The sequence below is a fragment of the Equus quagga genome, chromosome 1 (assembly GCF_021613505.1).
Source record: "Equus quagga isolate Etosha38 chromosome 1, UCLA_HA_Equagga_1.0, whole genome shotgun sequence".
In the NCBI taxonomy this organism is placed as follows: domain Eukaryota; kingdom Metazoa; phylum Chordata; class Mammalia; order Perissodactyla; family Equidae; genus Equus; species Equus quagga.
The window spans coordinates 131313666-131331717 of NC_060267.1; the positions used below are offsets into that span (position 1 = coordinate 131313666).

Genomic DNA, 18052 nt, shown 5'->3' on the forward strand with positions numbered 1-18052 from the left:
AAATGCACTTCCGTTTGTTAAAGCATCTGCCACTCTGATTCTAATTTGTAAGGACCTAAATGGCAAAAGCCTAAACATTTTTGGACCAGAAACCCCAGAATATGTGGCCACTTTCTAGAACTTACCTCTCCTCTCTCTCCCTCCTTCTTTGAATGGAAATGCTCACTCACAAGAGTTGGAAAGCTCAAGGAATTTTGACTGCCTTGAAGCCTTTCAGATCCCATTTAAATTTTAAATTTCACATTTTACTTATAGAAATCCTGCTTCTAAAGGAGGGCTACAGAGTCCAGGAGCATGAAGGCATAATACTTATTAAATTGACTATGGAAAAATTTGGTTGAATTTTATGTTATATTCATAGTCTGTGCTACATATTGCAAAGCACATTCACACCTCTCTGACCCACAGTATGCACTGGATAATCTTTGTTGAATGAGTTGTTGCCATAGTACTTTTGAAAAATGGGAAAGGCAGATGAAAGTATCCCCATGAGACAGATAAAGAAACTGGAGCTCAGAGAGGTTGTTAATTATCCAGAGTCACACGCCTGAAAATCAACAGGCCCAAGATGAGGGCCTGAGTCTCAGAGTGTTGTACGTTGGTGGCAAACCTCTTTGGGTGTCAGTGTGGATGTATTTATGCAACCATATATATTAAATATAGTTGCATGGCTATAATATCAACTTTTTCTAGAATGTAAATGTGCTGTTCCCTTTCCCATTGAAGTGTAGTAAATTTTATCCTATTTTGATTTTTTTTCCAAAGTTGAATTAAAATGTCATCTCATCAGTTCTATTTGTCCCAACTTTCATTGTCTTTATTTCCATTCTTCTGTTTTGTGGCTTTATTCCTTTCATTTTCCCCCATTTCACCTGTTCCTCTTTATTCTTCTCTATTCCTGCTGTCCCTGTGCAAGGAAAATGTGGCTTCCTACAATTCTTCCACTGCCATGGAATCACCAGAGTGAGATGCTCAAGGAGTGGAGAGCATGGCACAGAGAGGGAGGGGAATTGCTCTAGGTTACAGAGGGCCCTTGGCAGCGGATGGCCAGTACCAACATTCCATTGCTCACTCACTCATGAGCCTCTGCATACACAGGGTCTGGACAAACCAGGCCCCCAGAGCAAAGTAGACGATGGCCAGGGGATGCCATCAGAGCAGCCAGGGTTCTGGGATTACTTTCAGATAGTGACCTTACTGTGACAGAAGCTGAGTTTTCCATTTTGCATCCTTTGCTTTAGGATGTCCACTCTACTAATCTATTCCTAGAAAACTGATTGCCCTAGTCCTAAATATTACCCACTCCACTCGGCAATTTCCAGAATCTGTCTACAGATGTAAATAATGATCATTTGTCCTTTGTCTGTTGCTCCTTGTTAGTCTGTGGTCCTGGCACATGTTGGCTCTCAGCGAGACATGAGTTTGTACCACTAGACACATTTCAGAGCACTGAATGTCCTCTTCCATTTTCCAGTAAAAACTTCTATAGATTTCTGGTTGAGCTACGTATCATTTTCCTATAAGCTATCAAATAACTAAAGAATCCAGACTTCAATTTGGCCATCTCTTCAAACTAGTGGTCATAGGACAGATATACAGACTGTATTTTAAGATATCATCCAATGATCCCACCCATGCTGACTGCATCTGTGCTCTACTTCAAAGAAGCTGTAACACTTGCTACCTTGATTTTGAGATTTTTGGTCCCAAAACATGTCCCCCCTCCACTCTTCTTACAGGCAAAAGAGCCGTAAGGTAGAGCTAGCTCAGAAAATAAAAACAGCGTTCTTGACCTCTCACCTTCCCACCTCCGTCCATGCTGCACACACCTGAGCCTTGGGTACCTGGGCTCAGATAGAATCAGGAGTGTCCTGCAGAGCATTCCCATGGGAGGGGAATTTCCAGCCATCTCTACAATCAGGCACTCATTGAGGTGGTGGCTGGAGGCAGGTGACAGGAGGCAGCATTTTATGTTTGGTCAGTAGGAGCCGGTGGAGTCTCACTGTCCACCAGGAGAATGCAGGGTCACAGCAGCCCCTCCGGGGCCCTGTTACTGCTCAGAAAGCCAACTCGAGGCCCCAGGTTCCCCACTCGCCCTCGCCCCTCTCCGTGAAACGCTGGTCGGGCTTGTGATTAATGCCCTGCTCTCCTTGCACTTTCCCCAACAGATTAGCCAAAGTGCAGCCCTTTGAATTCGAACAAACAGACGAGGGGTTTAACTTGCTCCATTGCCCCCAGAAGATGGATTCTGTATATAGAGTTGTTATTCCTAGCTTTTGCTTAGGGAGGAAAAAAAAAGAATTTATTTTATGTTTTGAGGTTAAATGAACGTGGGATAAATGTATACATAGTGTCCTTTGTGTATATATGTGTGTATCGCTATATGTCAGACGAGCTGAGGACTTTTCCACATATGGAAGAATTTCTCAAGATCATGTTTAACTAGAAATTTCTCTCCCTTACTTCCCCTGAGTGCATGTTTGAATATACATTATATATACATATATATGTGTGTGTAAATACGTTTTTATGTTTCCTACATAGAAGAAAAATTAACTACCACGTATCAGAGCTTACTAAAGTATAGTTTCAGAACAGCCAAAAACACAGAAATTTTTAGTTCCCCATGACAGTAACCTAATAAGAAAAGTTACATGTCTTAGGCTTTTAATATAAGTTTCCCATCCAAGCTAGCATGCCTGCAGCTTGCCCGAGTGAGAGGGTTTTTTGCATTGCAAATCTAATTTCATGGCCCACTTCTTGGAAGAAGCCCTGGGTTTTGGCTTCATGTAGGGATGAAGCCTTCAGATTCAAAAGCCCGTGAAGAAACCTCTTGTTGGGCTGATGTTTATTGGATGGGAGAAGGGTTCAGAGATTTCAGCTGTTCCCACTCTTGGGCCAGGCCTTTCAGAATTAGAGCCAAAGATATGCTGGAATGCATTTTGAAATAAATCTTGTGAGTCACTTGCCTTTTTTCCCCTTAATTAGTTAATTATTAAAAATTGAGATATAATTGACATTTAACGTTGTATTAGTTTTAGGCATACAAAATGATTTGATATATGTGTATATTGTGAAGTGATTACCAGAATAAGTTAACATTCATCACCACATATAGTTACAATTTTTTTTTTCTTGCGATTACTTGGCTCTTTTCTGATACTCCTTTTATCACAAGTAGATTGGAAGATGCTGTGTTTAAAACTCAATACATAAAAATAAAATGTACATGAAATAAAAAGATGGTTCAGATTTCACTTTTTTCTTTATCCCTCAAAGACTACCAAATATCCCCAAAGCTACTAAAATGAGAGGCAGAAGGAATATGTGATTTCTCACCATCGGGAAATAAAGGTGGCAGTTTGTTTGTTTGCCTGCTTACCTTTAAGAGCAGAAGCTCTGGAGTCACCCTGCCCTGGCTCTCTCTCAGGCCCCAGGTGAGGAAGGAAAAGAGGACAACGTCTGAACTGTTGTCGTGGGAGGGATTTAACTGCTCCTTCCTCTACTAGCAGTTACATGCTCACCCAACCATTGCAAGCCACAGGAGAGAAAGGGAGGCGGGGTGACACAACCGGGGAAGCTGGCTCTGCAGATGAACAGGTTCCTGCCAAAGCTCTTTAATCTGGGTGTGATGTTAATTCCCCACATGTAAGCACATGAGGGCACGGTCTGGTCCACCCTGCCAGATAGGGTCTTCATGTCTGGGAAAAAGGCAGAGCTGCTTAAGGCATCAGGATCCTCCTGGGAGAAAAGGACTTTTCCTTCAAGGAGCTTTGAGCCTATTGAAGATTTCAGTCTTACTCTATTTTGAGTAAAGTCCACCCCCCCCCCCCCCCCTTACTGATTCCTCTTAGTTTTAAACTTTGTTTGCAGTCTTAGAGTTTCATTAAGAGATTTGTTGCAGTGTCTTTTGAGTCAACAGGGGTTTTCAGACACAGCCTGCACTCCCCGGTCTGTAGATGTAACTCATCTTGGCAACATTGGAGGGGGGATTCCTGTTCAGCTTGCTGCTTTAATCCAGCCGCATTTGTCTAAGAGGCAGCACTTCAGCTCCCCCATTGAAAGGGGGTGGCCAACCTTGAAACGTCTGGAAGAACGAAATCCATTTTCCCTTGCTAAACACTGTTGGCTCTCTTTTTTTCTTGAAGTGAGGTAATAAGGATCGTGTTGGACTTGCACACTGCAGGCACTTGTGGCACTCTGAGATAACGGGACAGCAAAGGAGAGAATCAGAAACGTCCTTTAGACACACACTGCACACACACAAATTCTCAAAACTACCTTACTTACAGAGCAGTAGCATTTTAAAAAGTGTTGCAACATCTGTATATTAATGATCTTAGTAAACTCTAGCTTTGGACAGCCCAGAGATGCTAAAATATCTAAGGATGGTTTTAGATACCATCAGATCCTTTTCACACACACCCTTTTGCCTTTGGCGTTTGTGCAGTATCAAATAATTTGTTGTAATAATAACAAACTTTGAAATGCTACCAACAGGGATGATGTGCCCAGTTATATCTGTATATGTTTGTAACGTCTACAAAGTGGTTTAATTTACATTCTCCAAGTTAATTCACGCAGCAACCCTATGAAGTGTCAGGGTCAGGATATGATCCCATTTTCTTTTTGAGGAAACCGAGAAAACGAAGAGTCAAGAGGCTAGGGGATTGGTTGCCCACTAGCCAGGAAATGGCAGAACCAGAATCATGTTAAAAACACAATTTTCACTGTATTAACAAAGCCAAGCATTAATGACTGATGGACGAGAGAGCAAAAATAAAGCCTGTCTCCACCCCCACCCGTTTTTTATGGCTATCTGGCAATGGCTCAGCTTTTAGCAGATGTTGACTTTGGGCTCCAAAACAATATTGTTGGCCAACGCAGAGCCTTCCAGCATTTCCATCTTCAGCTGGGTATCTCATGTCTTGCAGCTGAGGGAGTTGGCGCCATGTACCAAAGACTGGTTTGTCAGAATTACTTTTGCTTGAAGGAATAGAAAACTGGTTTCCTTAAGTCTCCATACAATGATGGTGCAAAAAATTAAATGCCTGAAGATGCTGCATTAGAAGTGAAGGAGAAAGCACCCCTACCCCCAGCCTCCGTAATGTTCTCAATGGCTTGGCAAAGAGGACGCAGATAGCTGCCCTGCTGCAGGGTGTCCCCGTGAGGTGAACTTGCTAAGGACCACCCCAGGCTGCCCAGGCTTCCAGTTTCTGTCTCTCCCTTGAGAAACAACCTAGTGTGTCTTTTAAAATGTAGACGTCTCCCATCGTGATCCCCCACAGCCAGTGATGGTCAGCTTTCACCAACTGGGGTTAGAAGAATAAACTGGGGATGCCACGTGAGAAGGAGGAAGGAGCCATTCTGGAGAGAAACAAGTAAACACAATCTTGGCAACGTGAAGGAACTCTGGAATCCAGGCAGTGTTCTCTCTCAGAGGAGTCGAGTCATTCAGCAAAGCAAGAACTGAGCCCTATGTACTTACTCATTTGGAAATATTTTTAAGTTCCCAAATTTGAGACATTGTGAGGTGATTCGAAGGGAGTGAAGGTGCTGCCTTTTTCCTCAGGGACTTTGAAATTTGTCTCGGTGCTGATGATGTGCCCACATAAGGGACACATGCTGTTGCACATGAGATTCTGTTTCTTCTGAGAACCAGAGACCCAACCTAAGCTGTACCATCCACCTCCAACCGGGACCTTCAACAGCTTGGAAAGAGGGCAGTGAAAGTCCAAAGTACTTCAGAGCTGAGCTAAGCAGAAGCAACAAACACCTTCTGGGGTCAAAATGAGCTCTTCTTTCTGTGGCTTCACAGCTCACATGTCAGAAGGGTACACCTTTGAGGTCCGACAGACTGGAATTTGACCCTGGCTCCACAGCTCCGGGCCAGGTGTCCTTTGGCAAGCTACTTGACCTTTATCTCTGAGCCGTCTTTTCCACATCTGCACAAGAAGCCTCCAGACACCTGTGTCGTTGGGCTGTGATGAGACTCAGAAAGCTGTCACACCCTCTCTAACTTGGCGCAGGTGCTCATCCCTAGCCCAGGTCAGAAATAAGCTAACATTTTTCTTTAAACAGAGCTTGAAGCAGGTGCCTGAACCTGGATAGGACTTCCCTAATCTTTGGGAGAACTAGTCTACAAATGGACCCCACAAGCTGTGCCAAATACAAATCGTGTTAAGAGTTTGCAGCCGTTCCTGACCTCATCGCCTAAACAAAGATGTCCATGCGAGGGCTAAGCATGGCAGGAGGCAGCAGTGGTGAGAGACTGAAGGGAGGGTCTCCAGAGGGAAGGTTCAGACTTGACCCTGCGAGAAAACTTGCTGGTGCCCTGAGGAGACTCAGTGTCCCTGTTTTCCAGACCCACGCCCATTGTTATCCTTTATACGTGTCTGTGTTTCCTGGCTCTGTCCAAGCCTGCAGTTGGAAATGCCAAGAGAAGCTGCTTTGATCAAACCCAGGGACAGGGTGCATCATAAACCCCACGCAATGGTCCTGCGTTTGTGGCTTGTGTAGCCAACGTTTGCAGAGTCCTGGGGCTTCAAGTTTTCAAAAAGTGTCAGAAAAGCCGTGAACTGAAGTGGGGGTAAGGGTGGGTCTGGTGAGAGGCCGCGCCAGACCCTGTGATAACCAGGACGATCTCCTTGCATCCCTTCCCACAAGGAAGCTGGGTTGACCTTCCCTGCAGAGACAGCTGACGGAGTTCCCACAGAGGCTGCGGGCTGATTTGAAGGTGACACTTCCATAATTTCACTCTCACTTCCAGCTAGGACAGATGTGACAGTAAGATCCCCATTGTCCTCCGATTTCAAGAAAAAAGCCCACTATCTTAACTCAGAGAATTGCAGGTGTTTTAAAAATTAAAAAAAAAAAAAAATATCCTCCAGTGATGGGCTGGGGCTTGCCTGCTTAATACTTCAAAATAAAGACCAATTAAAGGTTTACCCTGGGCCGTTTATCATGTCAGATTATGGAGTTCCTTCCCAGAGCTTCCTTCTGGGGCTAATAAATGCCCCCCAGAACAGCAAGTCTCCTGTCTTGTCATCGATGACTCAGTCCCTTTGCCCTTAGATCTTGTCATCAGCATAGCCCCGTGAGTGGCCCATCCGGTGAGGAATTCTGTTTTATCTCGGTATTTAGAGAATCCCATTAGGACCCAGCATCTGAGACTGCAGGACTTCCATCAAGGCCTCATAGCGTCTCTGGAGCTGTAGATACATCCTGAGGTTATTTGATAGTTGGGCCTCCCCGCTCTTCACAATTTGCTGTGATTTGTGGTCACTGTGCTCTGGGCTTCAGCCCGCCTTGGCCATTCCCATCCTCAGATGCTGTGGACAAAAGCTCATGGATGACTGATGGGCCAGAGGCTTCCTTCCCATCCAGATATTTTGTCAACTCCTGGCATGGGGAATCACACACAAGGGACACACAAGGGAACAAACACCAGGCAGCCTCCAGACAAGCCACTGCAAAGGAGCTTTGGAAAGAGAGTCTCCTAGGCCTGATAGATATATTTGAAAACTCCAAGTATTTCTAAATAAGTTGGCATGAAGTTAAGGATCAAGTGATATTTATCTGTTTCTTATTTTTTGGTCCCCAAATTTACATTTCGGTGTGGTAAGGTTGCTGAACAAATTAATATTTGCATACAGAGATGCAGGCGGCGCAGGAGGTGAACAGCTGTGACCCTTTGGAAATACTTGGAGCTCCCTCTCTGGTTAGCTCCTGCATTTTTGCTTTTTATTCCCCAAGCAGACACTCACTCTGACCCAGATCACTTGGTGATTAGGGTCAATTCATGTTTAAGCTTTGAAGATTAGAGACACCAGAAATGGCCACCACTTCCCTTTCTATTTTCTTTTAAAAACTTTAAACTTTAGAAACTAAAATCTTGAAAAAAATGCGTAATATTCTGAGTTCACTAAAGGAATTTACCCACATTTCTGCCTTGTTAAATGTTAGCAAAGTTTATGTTGGACTGTCATATTTCTTTACTTTATTCACCAGCATACAAGACGTCGATCTCAACATCTGGTTTTTAATAACCCTCGACATCTGGGAGCTCCTTTTTATTCCTATGGTGGACGAGGCACAGTAGTGATATTGGCAGTGTGTATTTTCAAGCTACAATTCCTGTCTGTTTCAATCATAATTAATTACCACTTTTTAATATATTTAATTTGCTGAAAGTGATTTGCATTAGACCACATTTCACTGTTAAGAAAATAGTGGTAGATTTTGGTGGCAGTGGCTTTTCTACTTTCTTTCTTCTTTTTTAAAATTTAAAGCCCTCTTTGAATGGATTTGAAACAAACTGAATGTATACATGCTATTGGGTTTTAAATGAAAAATGAAATAAACCATTCTGCAAGGAAAGTGATTTTACAGCCATTTAGCAGCAGTCAGCAGGGGCTGTGGGCTGCATTTTAGGGAAATCCTCCTATTTTGTTTTGTGACTAGCAAATCACAGCATCTCTCTGTGCCTGGAGTTTTCCTCCAGCAGTGACTTTGGGAGTCAAGAACCTTATGATGAAAGCTAGGGCCTCCATCCGGAGAAATATACTTACACACATACCCCAACGTTCTGCATTGAATTTCAAGGGGTTATTAGACCCCTTGAAATCTATTGTGGATACCTGAGGTTCCCAGGTTGTAGACTCTCCTTCTTCATTAGCATGAAAAGGGACATCAGCTTTGCTTTTCTCCAGGAGCTGAAAGTTTAATGAATGTAAATATATATATATCTCAAGTTATGTAGGGGAGAGGCAGGTTTATTGCCAGGAGCAATTATTAGACTGTGTAGTGATAAATAAACACAGGTAAATTTATAGGAGAAGACCCAGATTAATGATCAATTGTACCTTATTTTTGCCAGAATATTCCTATCTAAACTGTCAAGTGCAAATTCATACTGAGTTGTCTGATTCAAACTGTGGAAATCACTTGATTGCCTTATGTCAAGTGGGGCTCCTTATCCCTTTGTGGGCCATAGACCCCTTTGAACTCTCTGAACCTCTTCTCAGAATAATTTTTCTTTTTAAAGATTTTATTTTTTTTCCTTTTTCTCCCCAAAGCCTCCCGGTACATAGTTGTATATTCTTTGTTGTGGGTCCTTCTAGTTGTGGCATGTGGGTCGCTGCCTCAGCGTGGTTTGATGAGCAATGCCATGTCCTCGCCCAGGATTCGAACCGACGAAACACTGGGCCACCTGCAGCAGAGCGCTCGAACTTAACCACTCGGCCACGGGGCCAGCCCCTCAGAATAATATTTTTAGATGTGTAAAATGAAATACACAGAAATACAAAGGAAACAAATTATTTAAAAACTCAGTTCAGAGGCCACAGATCTAAATCCTTGCCTAGATGAAAATTATCTTGGCCTATTGGCAAGATTAGGTTGAACTGTATGAAATTGCTGTTTCCTAGAACAAAAATGGTCAAATAATGGCATTTTCATATGGTTCAACCTAATATTACAACAATTTAAGCAATAGGGTCCAAATAGTAAGGAAATGTTCCAATATTTTTATTTTCCTGTTCCTGATTTTCAAAACAAAGAAGCAAATCATGGCAAAACCTGGTTTCACTGGGGATTTATTAAAAGACACAGCTCCCAAAGTATGTGTGAGACCAGGCTATGAACTACTGCCTTCTACACTTCGTTTCAATACTTGCAGTAAGCAGTGAGAATTCTTGTTCAAAACTGGAGCTTGTGATGGTAGATATACTTCTGTCTTCAAAGATTCAATTTCCTTGCCCATCATCCAGTTTACTGAGTGAGGAAAATGGCTAGATCCATTCTGGAAATGTTTTCAACAACATGAATTCATACCAAATAAGTTTCAGTTTATCCACAGTTGAACACAATTTTAAGTTAAACAAAACTTCCTTTCTACAAGCATTCTACTGAATTGGAAGTTTACTCTCTTTTCTTTGAAACTTATTTGATTGCAAATGTATAATCATTCCATGGCGTGCACATCCTCTTTTATGCTGAGAACAAAATAGAACCTGACAAATCGAGAAGATCACAGACTGTTTGAGCCTTTGTGAAATAACCGATGTGAATTATCGCATGCTACAAAAGTTTGTTCCACCCAAATAGATGGGGTTGTTTTTTTTTTTTAATTCTTCTTCAGCCTTTATTGATACTTTAAGCTTAAGAGAAATTAAGCATATTTGATTACTATAATTACTTCTCTGCTTACTTAAAAGGTTTAATCTACTTCTTAGGCATATGCAACTCGGATTGCATGCCTTCCAAAAAAATAATCATCTGCTAATGTAGACTAATTTTAATCTTTTAATCCAATCTTGACACAGAGTCAGAGCTGGGTGGGTGGAATGTTTTTGAGGGGGGGTTGCCATAGATGCAAAACTCAGTTATATATGTGACAAGTCGGTGATGTGGAACTTAAATTACTATGGATTTTTTTCGTCACTCTTTAAGATTAAAAAACAAAGTGAAGATCAGTGTGCCTTTTCAGTGCATCGCGGTGTAACTAACGTTCTCTTCTTTCATTCCGGTGCTCCCCTCCTCTCCGTGCACCTCCCTACCCCGGGCCGGCCACAGGATGACGAGGAGGGCATATGGGCATAGCCGGGCCTGTAAACCAAAGTTCCAGTTTTGTTTTGAGGGGTGAGAAACCATCTTTTATATCATTTTTCTTTGAAAAATTGCATTCTAGTGTTGTATTGTGTGCGTGCTCAATTGTGTTCGCTGATGTTTGTGACTGTGCCCTGTGTTTGCTTCTGTGTACTGTGACCTTCCCCAAGAGCCCCCTGCTTCCTACTTCCCCTCCCCGAAACCACATTATTGCTCTGCCTTGTTGGGGCTGGGTTGAGCACGATTCAAATGTTTCTGTGTTATTTACAATATAAACTATGCCCTCACTAGGATTTATACATACTTTTAAGGCATGATTGTAGACTCAGAAATTGTCACACTTCTCCAGTCGTGGTTTTCAGCTGACTGCTTGCTTTTATCAGATATGCCAGTGTGGTGTGACTCTCATGTCCTTCTAGTTGTGTCAGATGTTTGGCAAGTAATAAGGAAAATAAAACTATGTGTCTTCATGGAACCGAAACTCTCATCTCTAAGAAGCCTGTTTAATGGATTGTACTGTCTCTTCTATGGCAGTTCTGAAGAAAACACAAGGATCAAGCCATAGTGATGGTGAATGGGTAACTGTATCTCTTTAAATGAGTTAGAATAGAAATATTAATATTGGCTAGTCTCATTAGTGACACTGTACCTGTTGCTTTTTTATAATTGTGATTCTGTGGAACTTTGCATTATAAATTCCATGCATTGCATTTTTCAGAGGGTTTTGCTCTTTTAAAGGTTGACTTTTAGCTACTAAGAACCTACCCTTTATTTCCATTCTATCTGCATTATAGTGGAATAGTGGTATATGTCATTGCCACACAGTTATAAATGGAACGTTGAACTTTGGTGACTTTTGCTGCTGGGACTCACATCTCTTCAGGGTACGCCAGGCTATTGAACTTTAGCAACAATTCACAAACTCCCTGGAGTTGAATATACCTGTGGTGACATGAAATATGGTGTTCAATTTGATGACATCGCATGTGCCATTTTGTTCAGAACAAGGAATATGGTAGGTTTTGTGCTGTGGTGATTTTGTATGGTCAAAAAATACTCGATGTGCAGTTCTTTATCTGGGACAAACATGAAATGTCACAATGCTGGAGAATCACCAGGTCTGTGATTGGAGAGGCAATTTTGGGGATTGCCAAATTAGCAGGTGTGCCCTTCCTCAAGTCTTGCCTCCATTTTCTATGGCAGTGGTGCTTCAGGTGAATTTTAAGACAATAACTGGTGTGTTTCACTGCTTGGTTGAACTTCTTGTAGGTGGCACCAATGAGTCAGGTTGCTTTCTCTGGTCCTGCAGGGAAAACAGAGGGGGTAGATTTTCAGACACAGCATCTTTCCGCGTAGTAAAGATGTAACACCTCCTGGATCCATTTGCTGCCGGTAAAACCTGCTTCCTGATTACATGAGACTCTTTATCTCCTCTCTTCTCCCTTTCCTGGGTGACAGGGAAAACAGCACTGGAATTAACTCTTCCAGATGCAAAGTGGTGCCAAAGGGAAGCTAGTTGGTGTGAGGAGGTGGGGAAACCAGAGAAATTCTTAACATTCTGTGTGAGTGACTCTCTTCCTATCTGGGGAAAACTTTAAGAGACATGCTGCCTTTACTCATACAGAAAAGCTAATAAAAGCATAAATTGACCTAAAACAACATTAAATGGGAAGTAAAGGTTTTATAATGTTAAAAGGCAAACATATGAGACCACAACATGCATGGAATAGGTAGGCAGAGGAAGGTTCTAAGAGTTTGGGGCTTGTCTTGAGAAGCCTGGGTCCTCCGTGGGGCTCTTCTGTGAAGCTGCTGTTTCTGCCATGTAAGTGTTAAGGTGCTGGGCTGCGTTTGTGTCTCCTCCTGAATAATAAAGATTTTATTGCTCTTTCACAAGATTCATGACATTCACCCTGCCATCCCCTGTGATAGGAACCTTGTTGTCGTCCTCAGGGTAGAATTGGTGCCAAGGCCCGTAGGAAACCTTGCTTTGCTCAAAGCAAATGGAGACAATGGTATTAAACCCCTACCCCCTTTATTCCTTCATGAATTTCCCCCAACACCATGTGCCCCAGAAAACAAATGTCTTCTGAAAATTAGTCAATATATAATCCTACTTTAATATGTTGTAATAAATTTTATAGGCTTCTAAGGAAAAATACTTATCTTTCTTTATGACTCCTTTAAACAAGTTTGCTCAGATATCCTCAGGCTTTTAAAACCATATCTTAAGGATTTAAATAATGAGATACTGGGAAAACCTATTTTTGAACAGCCGTTGCATGTTTTGAGTCGCGTTATAATCTGTAGGGCCTAAGGAGACATTAAATTTATAACTAAAGATGGAGAATTGTGGCACATTAAAAATTAACTGTTTTGAATATTTTGATTTATGGCCCTTATAAAAGAAACATTACAAGAAGTTATTTTACTAGGCATCAGTAATATGCTTATAATAGCATCAGAAGGCCTTGACTTGAATCTGCTGTTTTGGTGCTGAAATGAATCATTATTTAAGAAAAGTCGCTCGAAAAATTACAACGAATTGGAATTAATGTAACAACCCTGGCAGCTCCTCCTCTTTTTGCCACTTCTAGATACTAGCCCAGGCCTGGTTTATTTGTCTCACCGTGATCATTCATGGGTGGTGTTTTCTGAGAGCAAAATGAACTGGGGAAAGTTTGCTTTTCTAAAGAGTTTTAGCAGCCCCTTGAGCTAGTCTTTTCCCCCTTAAACCTCACACCCAGGCCCGACATTAGCAGCATGTGACCTACATAGTCTACAGAACCCCAAGCTTAAAAGGGCTCCACTCTTGGTTTAATGCTCCACTGTCACCGTCTTGAAATTCTTAATAATTTTTGAACAAGGGCCCCTACACTTTCATTTTGCACTGGGCCTCACAAAGTGTGTAGTTGATGCTGCTCAGATCCACCGTATATTCCTGTACTCTGTCTCCAACTTCTCTCTACTCCCCTCCCTTTTGGCTCATCCCCACTCCTATTTGCTTCTGCCTAGAATTTACCTTTGGTCTGCCTTATTGTTCTGGTTTTCTTGCAGAGACTCCATGGGATCACATTTCCAGCAAATTGTTGCCCTCATGGGCGTCCCTGCAATGCATGTTCACCCACTGTCCTCTCACTCCCCACTTTTGATTGTGAAAATCTGCTCCTGGAGCCCTCACTGCATTTTCTGTCTTGCTTTGCAAAATACAGGAAAACAGCTGCTTAATTCTCCATTACTTGCCTTTGGAAAAATCCACTCGATGTGGCAAAATGGAAGTGCTTTCCTTGGACCCCCAAGAGGCACTTTGGTTTGTGAACATTCAGTGAGGTGGTGCAGTTAAGGACCAAATCAAGGCACTTTGTGAGATCTAGTGCCACATCTGCCTTGACATGTGAATGTTTGAGCTTTTACTGTGAACTCTTGTAATTGAGCAGACATAGAACACAGGATCATTTTTATTTCTTTAAACCACTAGAAAGGAATAAGTCTCTTTAGATTGAAAACATATGCAAATTTTTAGGACTTGATTCATAAAAATACAGATGTGGGCATTAACAAGTTTGGCACAAGGCTCTGATCCTAGTAGATGCATCCTGTTCAAAATGAAGAATTGTAGCTGTATGCCACCAGCACGTGAAGAGTGTTATGGTGAGTGCAAGTATGAATCACAGAGCACTTAGACATGAGGAAGGGGATTTTTACACATAGAAGCAGTGCTCAAAGCTAGTAGAAATCTCTGGCATGCCTCCTCTCAGGAAGAAAGAGGAAGGAGATATTTTATTGTGGCTAGAAAGTTTATACCTTCCTTGCCTTCTCTTAGCAGAAAGGTCTAGACATTAGGCCTTGCTCTTCCTGGGGCAAGAGAAATTCAGAGGCTGGGGAAGAAGTCGTGGAAGGAGCCCTGGGTTTTCATCCTCCTCAACTGAAGTCCTGGTTTCTCTGCAAAGTGGAGGTTTTATTTTACACTTCCTGCACAGGGCTACCAACTAGTGTTTTTAATTCAACCTATATCTCCCGTGACTGAGGATCTGATGCATCTCCTCCTTGTGCCATTGGCTACTAAGACTTTACTTTCATTCATTCATTTATCCATTCATTCGATCATTTTTCACTTATTCATCCATTCTTTCATCCAATGGTTAAATTCTTGGTTAGATGCTGAGAAAACAATGAGGAGTAAGTTAGACATGGTTGCTACCCTGTGGATCTTACATCTAGTTGAGGGAAACAGACCACAAAGAATTAAACATATGAATGGAAAGCTTATACATTTTGATCATTGCTTTGATGGAAACTATGAAGAAACAAAGATTAACAAGAGGAACCTGCTTGTTAATCTGCTTCAGAAAGGATGTTCAGCAAGCATCTCTCCATGGAAGTAAGTTTTGTACCAAGTCTTAAAAGGAGGGGAGTCAGGAGGTATCCGTGCTAGGACTGTGTTTGGGAGGTGGGTCTCAGGCAGGTGTGCAAAGGACTGAAGATAGAAAGAGCTTTATGGGCTGAAAGAGCTTGAAGACCATAACTCTGGGTGGAGAAGAAGACAGTGAGATGAAGATGAAGAAGTGAGAAAGGGCCAGATCATGTAGGGCCTCTTAGGCCAAGGTAGAGAGTTTCATTTTAACCCTAGGAAAAATGAGAAGAAAATTAGAGGATCTTAAGTAGGGACAGGATATGATTCAATTCATGTTATAGAACAACCCTGGCTGCTGTGCAGAAGGTAAATTCTTATGGAAGGAGGACCAGAAGTAGGGGCTTTTCCATCATTTGTGAGAGAATTGATGGTGCTGACCCAGGGGAGCAGTGGGGGAGATACAGACAAGTGGGTAAATTGGAGATGAGCCTGGGAGGTGAAACCAGTAGGACTTGGATTGTGAGGTTAGAGAAAGCTCTAAATCAAGAATGCCTCTAGATTTCTGCCTTGGATGTCAAAGCTGGGGCAAGCCATTGTTGGAGGGTGGGGGCTGAGTAGGAATCCAGAGTCCTGTTTTCCCCAGAAGTCTAGTCAGACTGGCCAAGGGAAAGGCAGGCTTTTAACCTCCCTTTTTTCCATTTGCTTGTATTTCAACAGGGCAGTCTTTGGCCTTTCATTGCAGTGACATGCTGGCTGTCAAGTTGAAAGCATAGCTAAAGTCCAACTTCAAGAGTGTGTGGCTCTTCTGACTCTCAAAGAAAAGGAGAGAACTTGAACATCAAACATTGCAAAGAAAAATCAGCAATCATAGACTAGAGAGATGTGTAAGGCACAGTGGTCTATAGAAAAAACAAGCTCTGAAAGTTGTAGAAGGTTGAAAAGGGCCTAGAGATGGAGGAAAGATGCCATTGGCTCTTGCAGTCTCCCCTGAGATCCCCAGGCCTCAGGAATTCTGTCAGTTAAGCTGTGCCTCATGAGATTTTGGCTGCTCATGATTGGCTTCCCATCATGACATTCTGGGTCTGTTGTTTCCTGCAGAAGAAGCTTTCAATAATCTATTTTCAGGAGTTAAGGTAAGAAGTAACCAGAAGTAGCTATGAGATGTTTCAGAACCAAGATGACAAAGGTTCTGCCTGTTCCAATTGCAGAATTGATTCATGGGCAAAGTAAGATATTTTTGCTTTCTTTTCCTCTGCTACCTTCTTTTTTGTTGGCTTCTCTGCTTCTCTGGAAGATATCTGAATATTTATATCTTCTGTTCATGCTTGTAGAGCTATTGTTCAGAGCTCCTGCTTGAATGTTCTACCCAAAGTCCTTGCAATCAATAATTCATTCAGAAAATATTCTTCATCTCAGTACTGGAGTTGAGGCAGTGAACAAAGTACAATTCCTGCCCCGGAGGAATTTAGGTAGTACACAGATTCTTAAGCTGATGTCCATGAACCCCTGAGGGTCTGCAAATCCCTTGACATATTTTACAGACTTTGATGGGGGCATATTTGCATCCCCCAAGGAGAGAGAGTATCTATGATCCTGAACAGATACTCCCAGGGCCCAGTGACCGAGAGAAGGTAAAGAACCACTTATCTGTAGGAGACTGAGTGACAACGTGGTAAGGTTGCTCAGAGTGTAGCCTCTGGATTCAGACAGCCTGGGTTTGGATCCTGGCTCCAGCACTACTTGGCTGGATGACTTTGGGTAAATGTCTTTCCCTCTCTGCCCCTCTGTTTCTTCATTTGGAGGAGGCTGTGCACATGTCACGGGGCTGTGGTGAGGATGAGATGAGATGAGGTGAATAAGGTGCCTAGCCATGTCTGGGGTGTGGCAAAGGCTCAGTCCTCATTAGAATATCACTATTATTTCACTCCTGGACTTGGGAGAGTGGACTCTCTTTGCCAACTGAAGAAAGTAGTTGATACTGTGGAACTGATGAATCTGGGGAATAAGAGAAAAGAAAGAAGAAAGAAAAATCAAAAGAGGACATCTGTTCCTATGACCTTAGCTACACGGGCCAGCTGCACATTTTCTGGCAGGTCTTGAAGCGTATTTACCCTAAACACACCCTCTTCGGTTACCTTTGCTTTTAATGACACCTGGGTATAGCAAAGGAAGGTTTGATTGCTGGAGACTGGATTAGTCCATATATCTCACAGAGGGTTTCTTTCAGCTACAAGAAAAATCTAGTGAGTAATGTGAAAAGCCAACAAATACTTAACAAACAACTGTGAGCTGGTGAATTGAAGAGAGAAAAGGGCAATAATGTCTCAGTCTACCTCTTTCTCCTCTCAAGTACGATGGACTTGGGAACAGGGATGGAAGATTCAAGCAGAATCCAATGCAGTAAATAAGTGCTTTGGGGTTTTTCTGGAGTTTGTAAGGGTTACCTGGCAAAGCAATGCATGTTGGCTTGGATAGGACCACACTCTCAGGACCCGAAATCTGGCTGAGAAATCATAAACAAACAGTGGTGATAAATGACCACGGGCCAGAGACGGGAGGCGTCTAGCGCAGTGTTATTGCATTACATTACATCCTTCCTGTGCCAGGGCTGGCGCGCAGGGAGCACGCGGCCTCTCCCACCCCTTTGTCATTTGCTCCATAGTGTGGTGCTGGTCTGGTCTCGTTTAACCTCTTTATTAATGATCTGTAAAAGAGAGAAAAGAGCATGTGAAAGAAAGTCGCAGATGACACTAATTTGGGAGGTGTTGGAAACACCAGCGAGGTCAGAGAAATCACACAAATGGCCCAAAGAAGGTTATGAACATGGAAGGAAAGTAACAAATCTTGGAGAAGTCCAAACACTCACATCTGGCGAAAATTAATCTGAGACACAGATATCAATGGGTGGGAGGGGTATGGAAAACTGAATACTAAAAGAAAAATAATAAGCTGAGTGGACATCAGGAAAGCCAGCCATGGGTGAGAGCAGGGAGAGAGGCGCCAAGGGCAGTTAGCACTGTCTGGATATTAGCAGGTGCTGGAGAGACAGACTTCACCATTCATGACGATCCTGCCCATAAATTGTGTCTTACA

At 42.6% G+C, this 18052-nt stretch overlaps 1 protein-coding gene across 1 annotated transcript in view; it reads left to right on the forward strand.

Moving 5' to 3' along the window:
* Positions 1-10624, forward strand: part of ERC2 (ELKS/RAB6-interacting/CAST family member 2) — a 703663-nt gene extending 693039 nt beyond the window's left edge. The window contains exon 17 of the mRNA XM_046646460.1: positions 10576-10624. Within this exon, the coding sequence (XP_046502416.1) occupies positions 10576-10602 (27 nt within the window). The 3' untranslated portion in view covers positions 10603-10624. The remainder of the gene's footprint in view (positions 1-10575) is intronic.
* The last annotated feature ends 7428 nt before the right edge of the window (positions 10625-18052 follow it).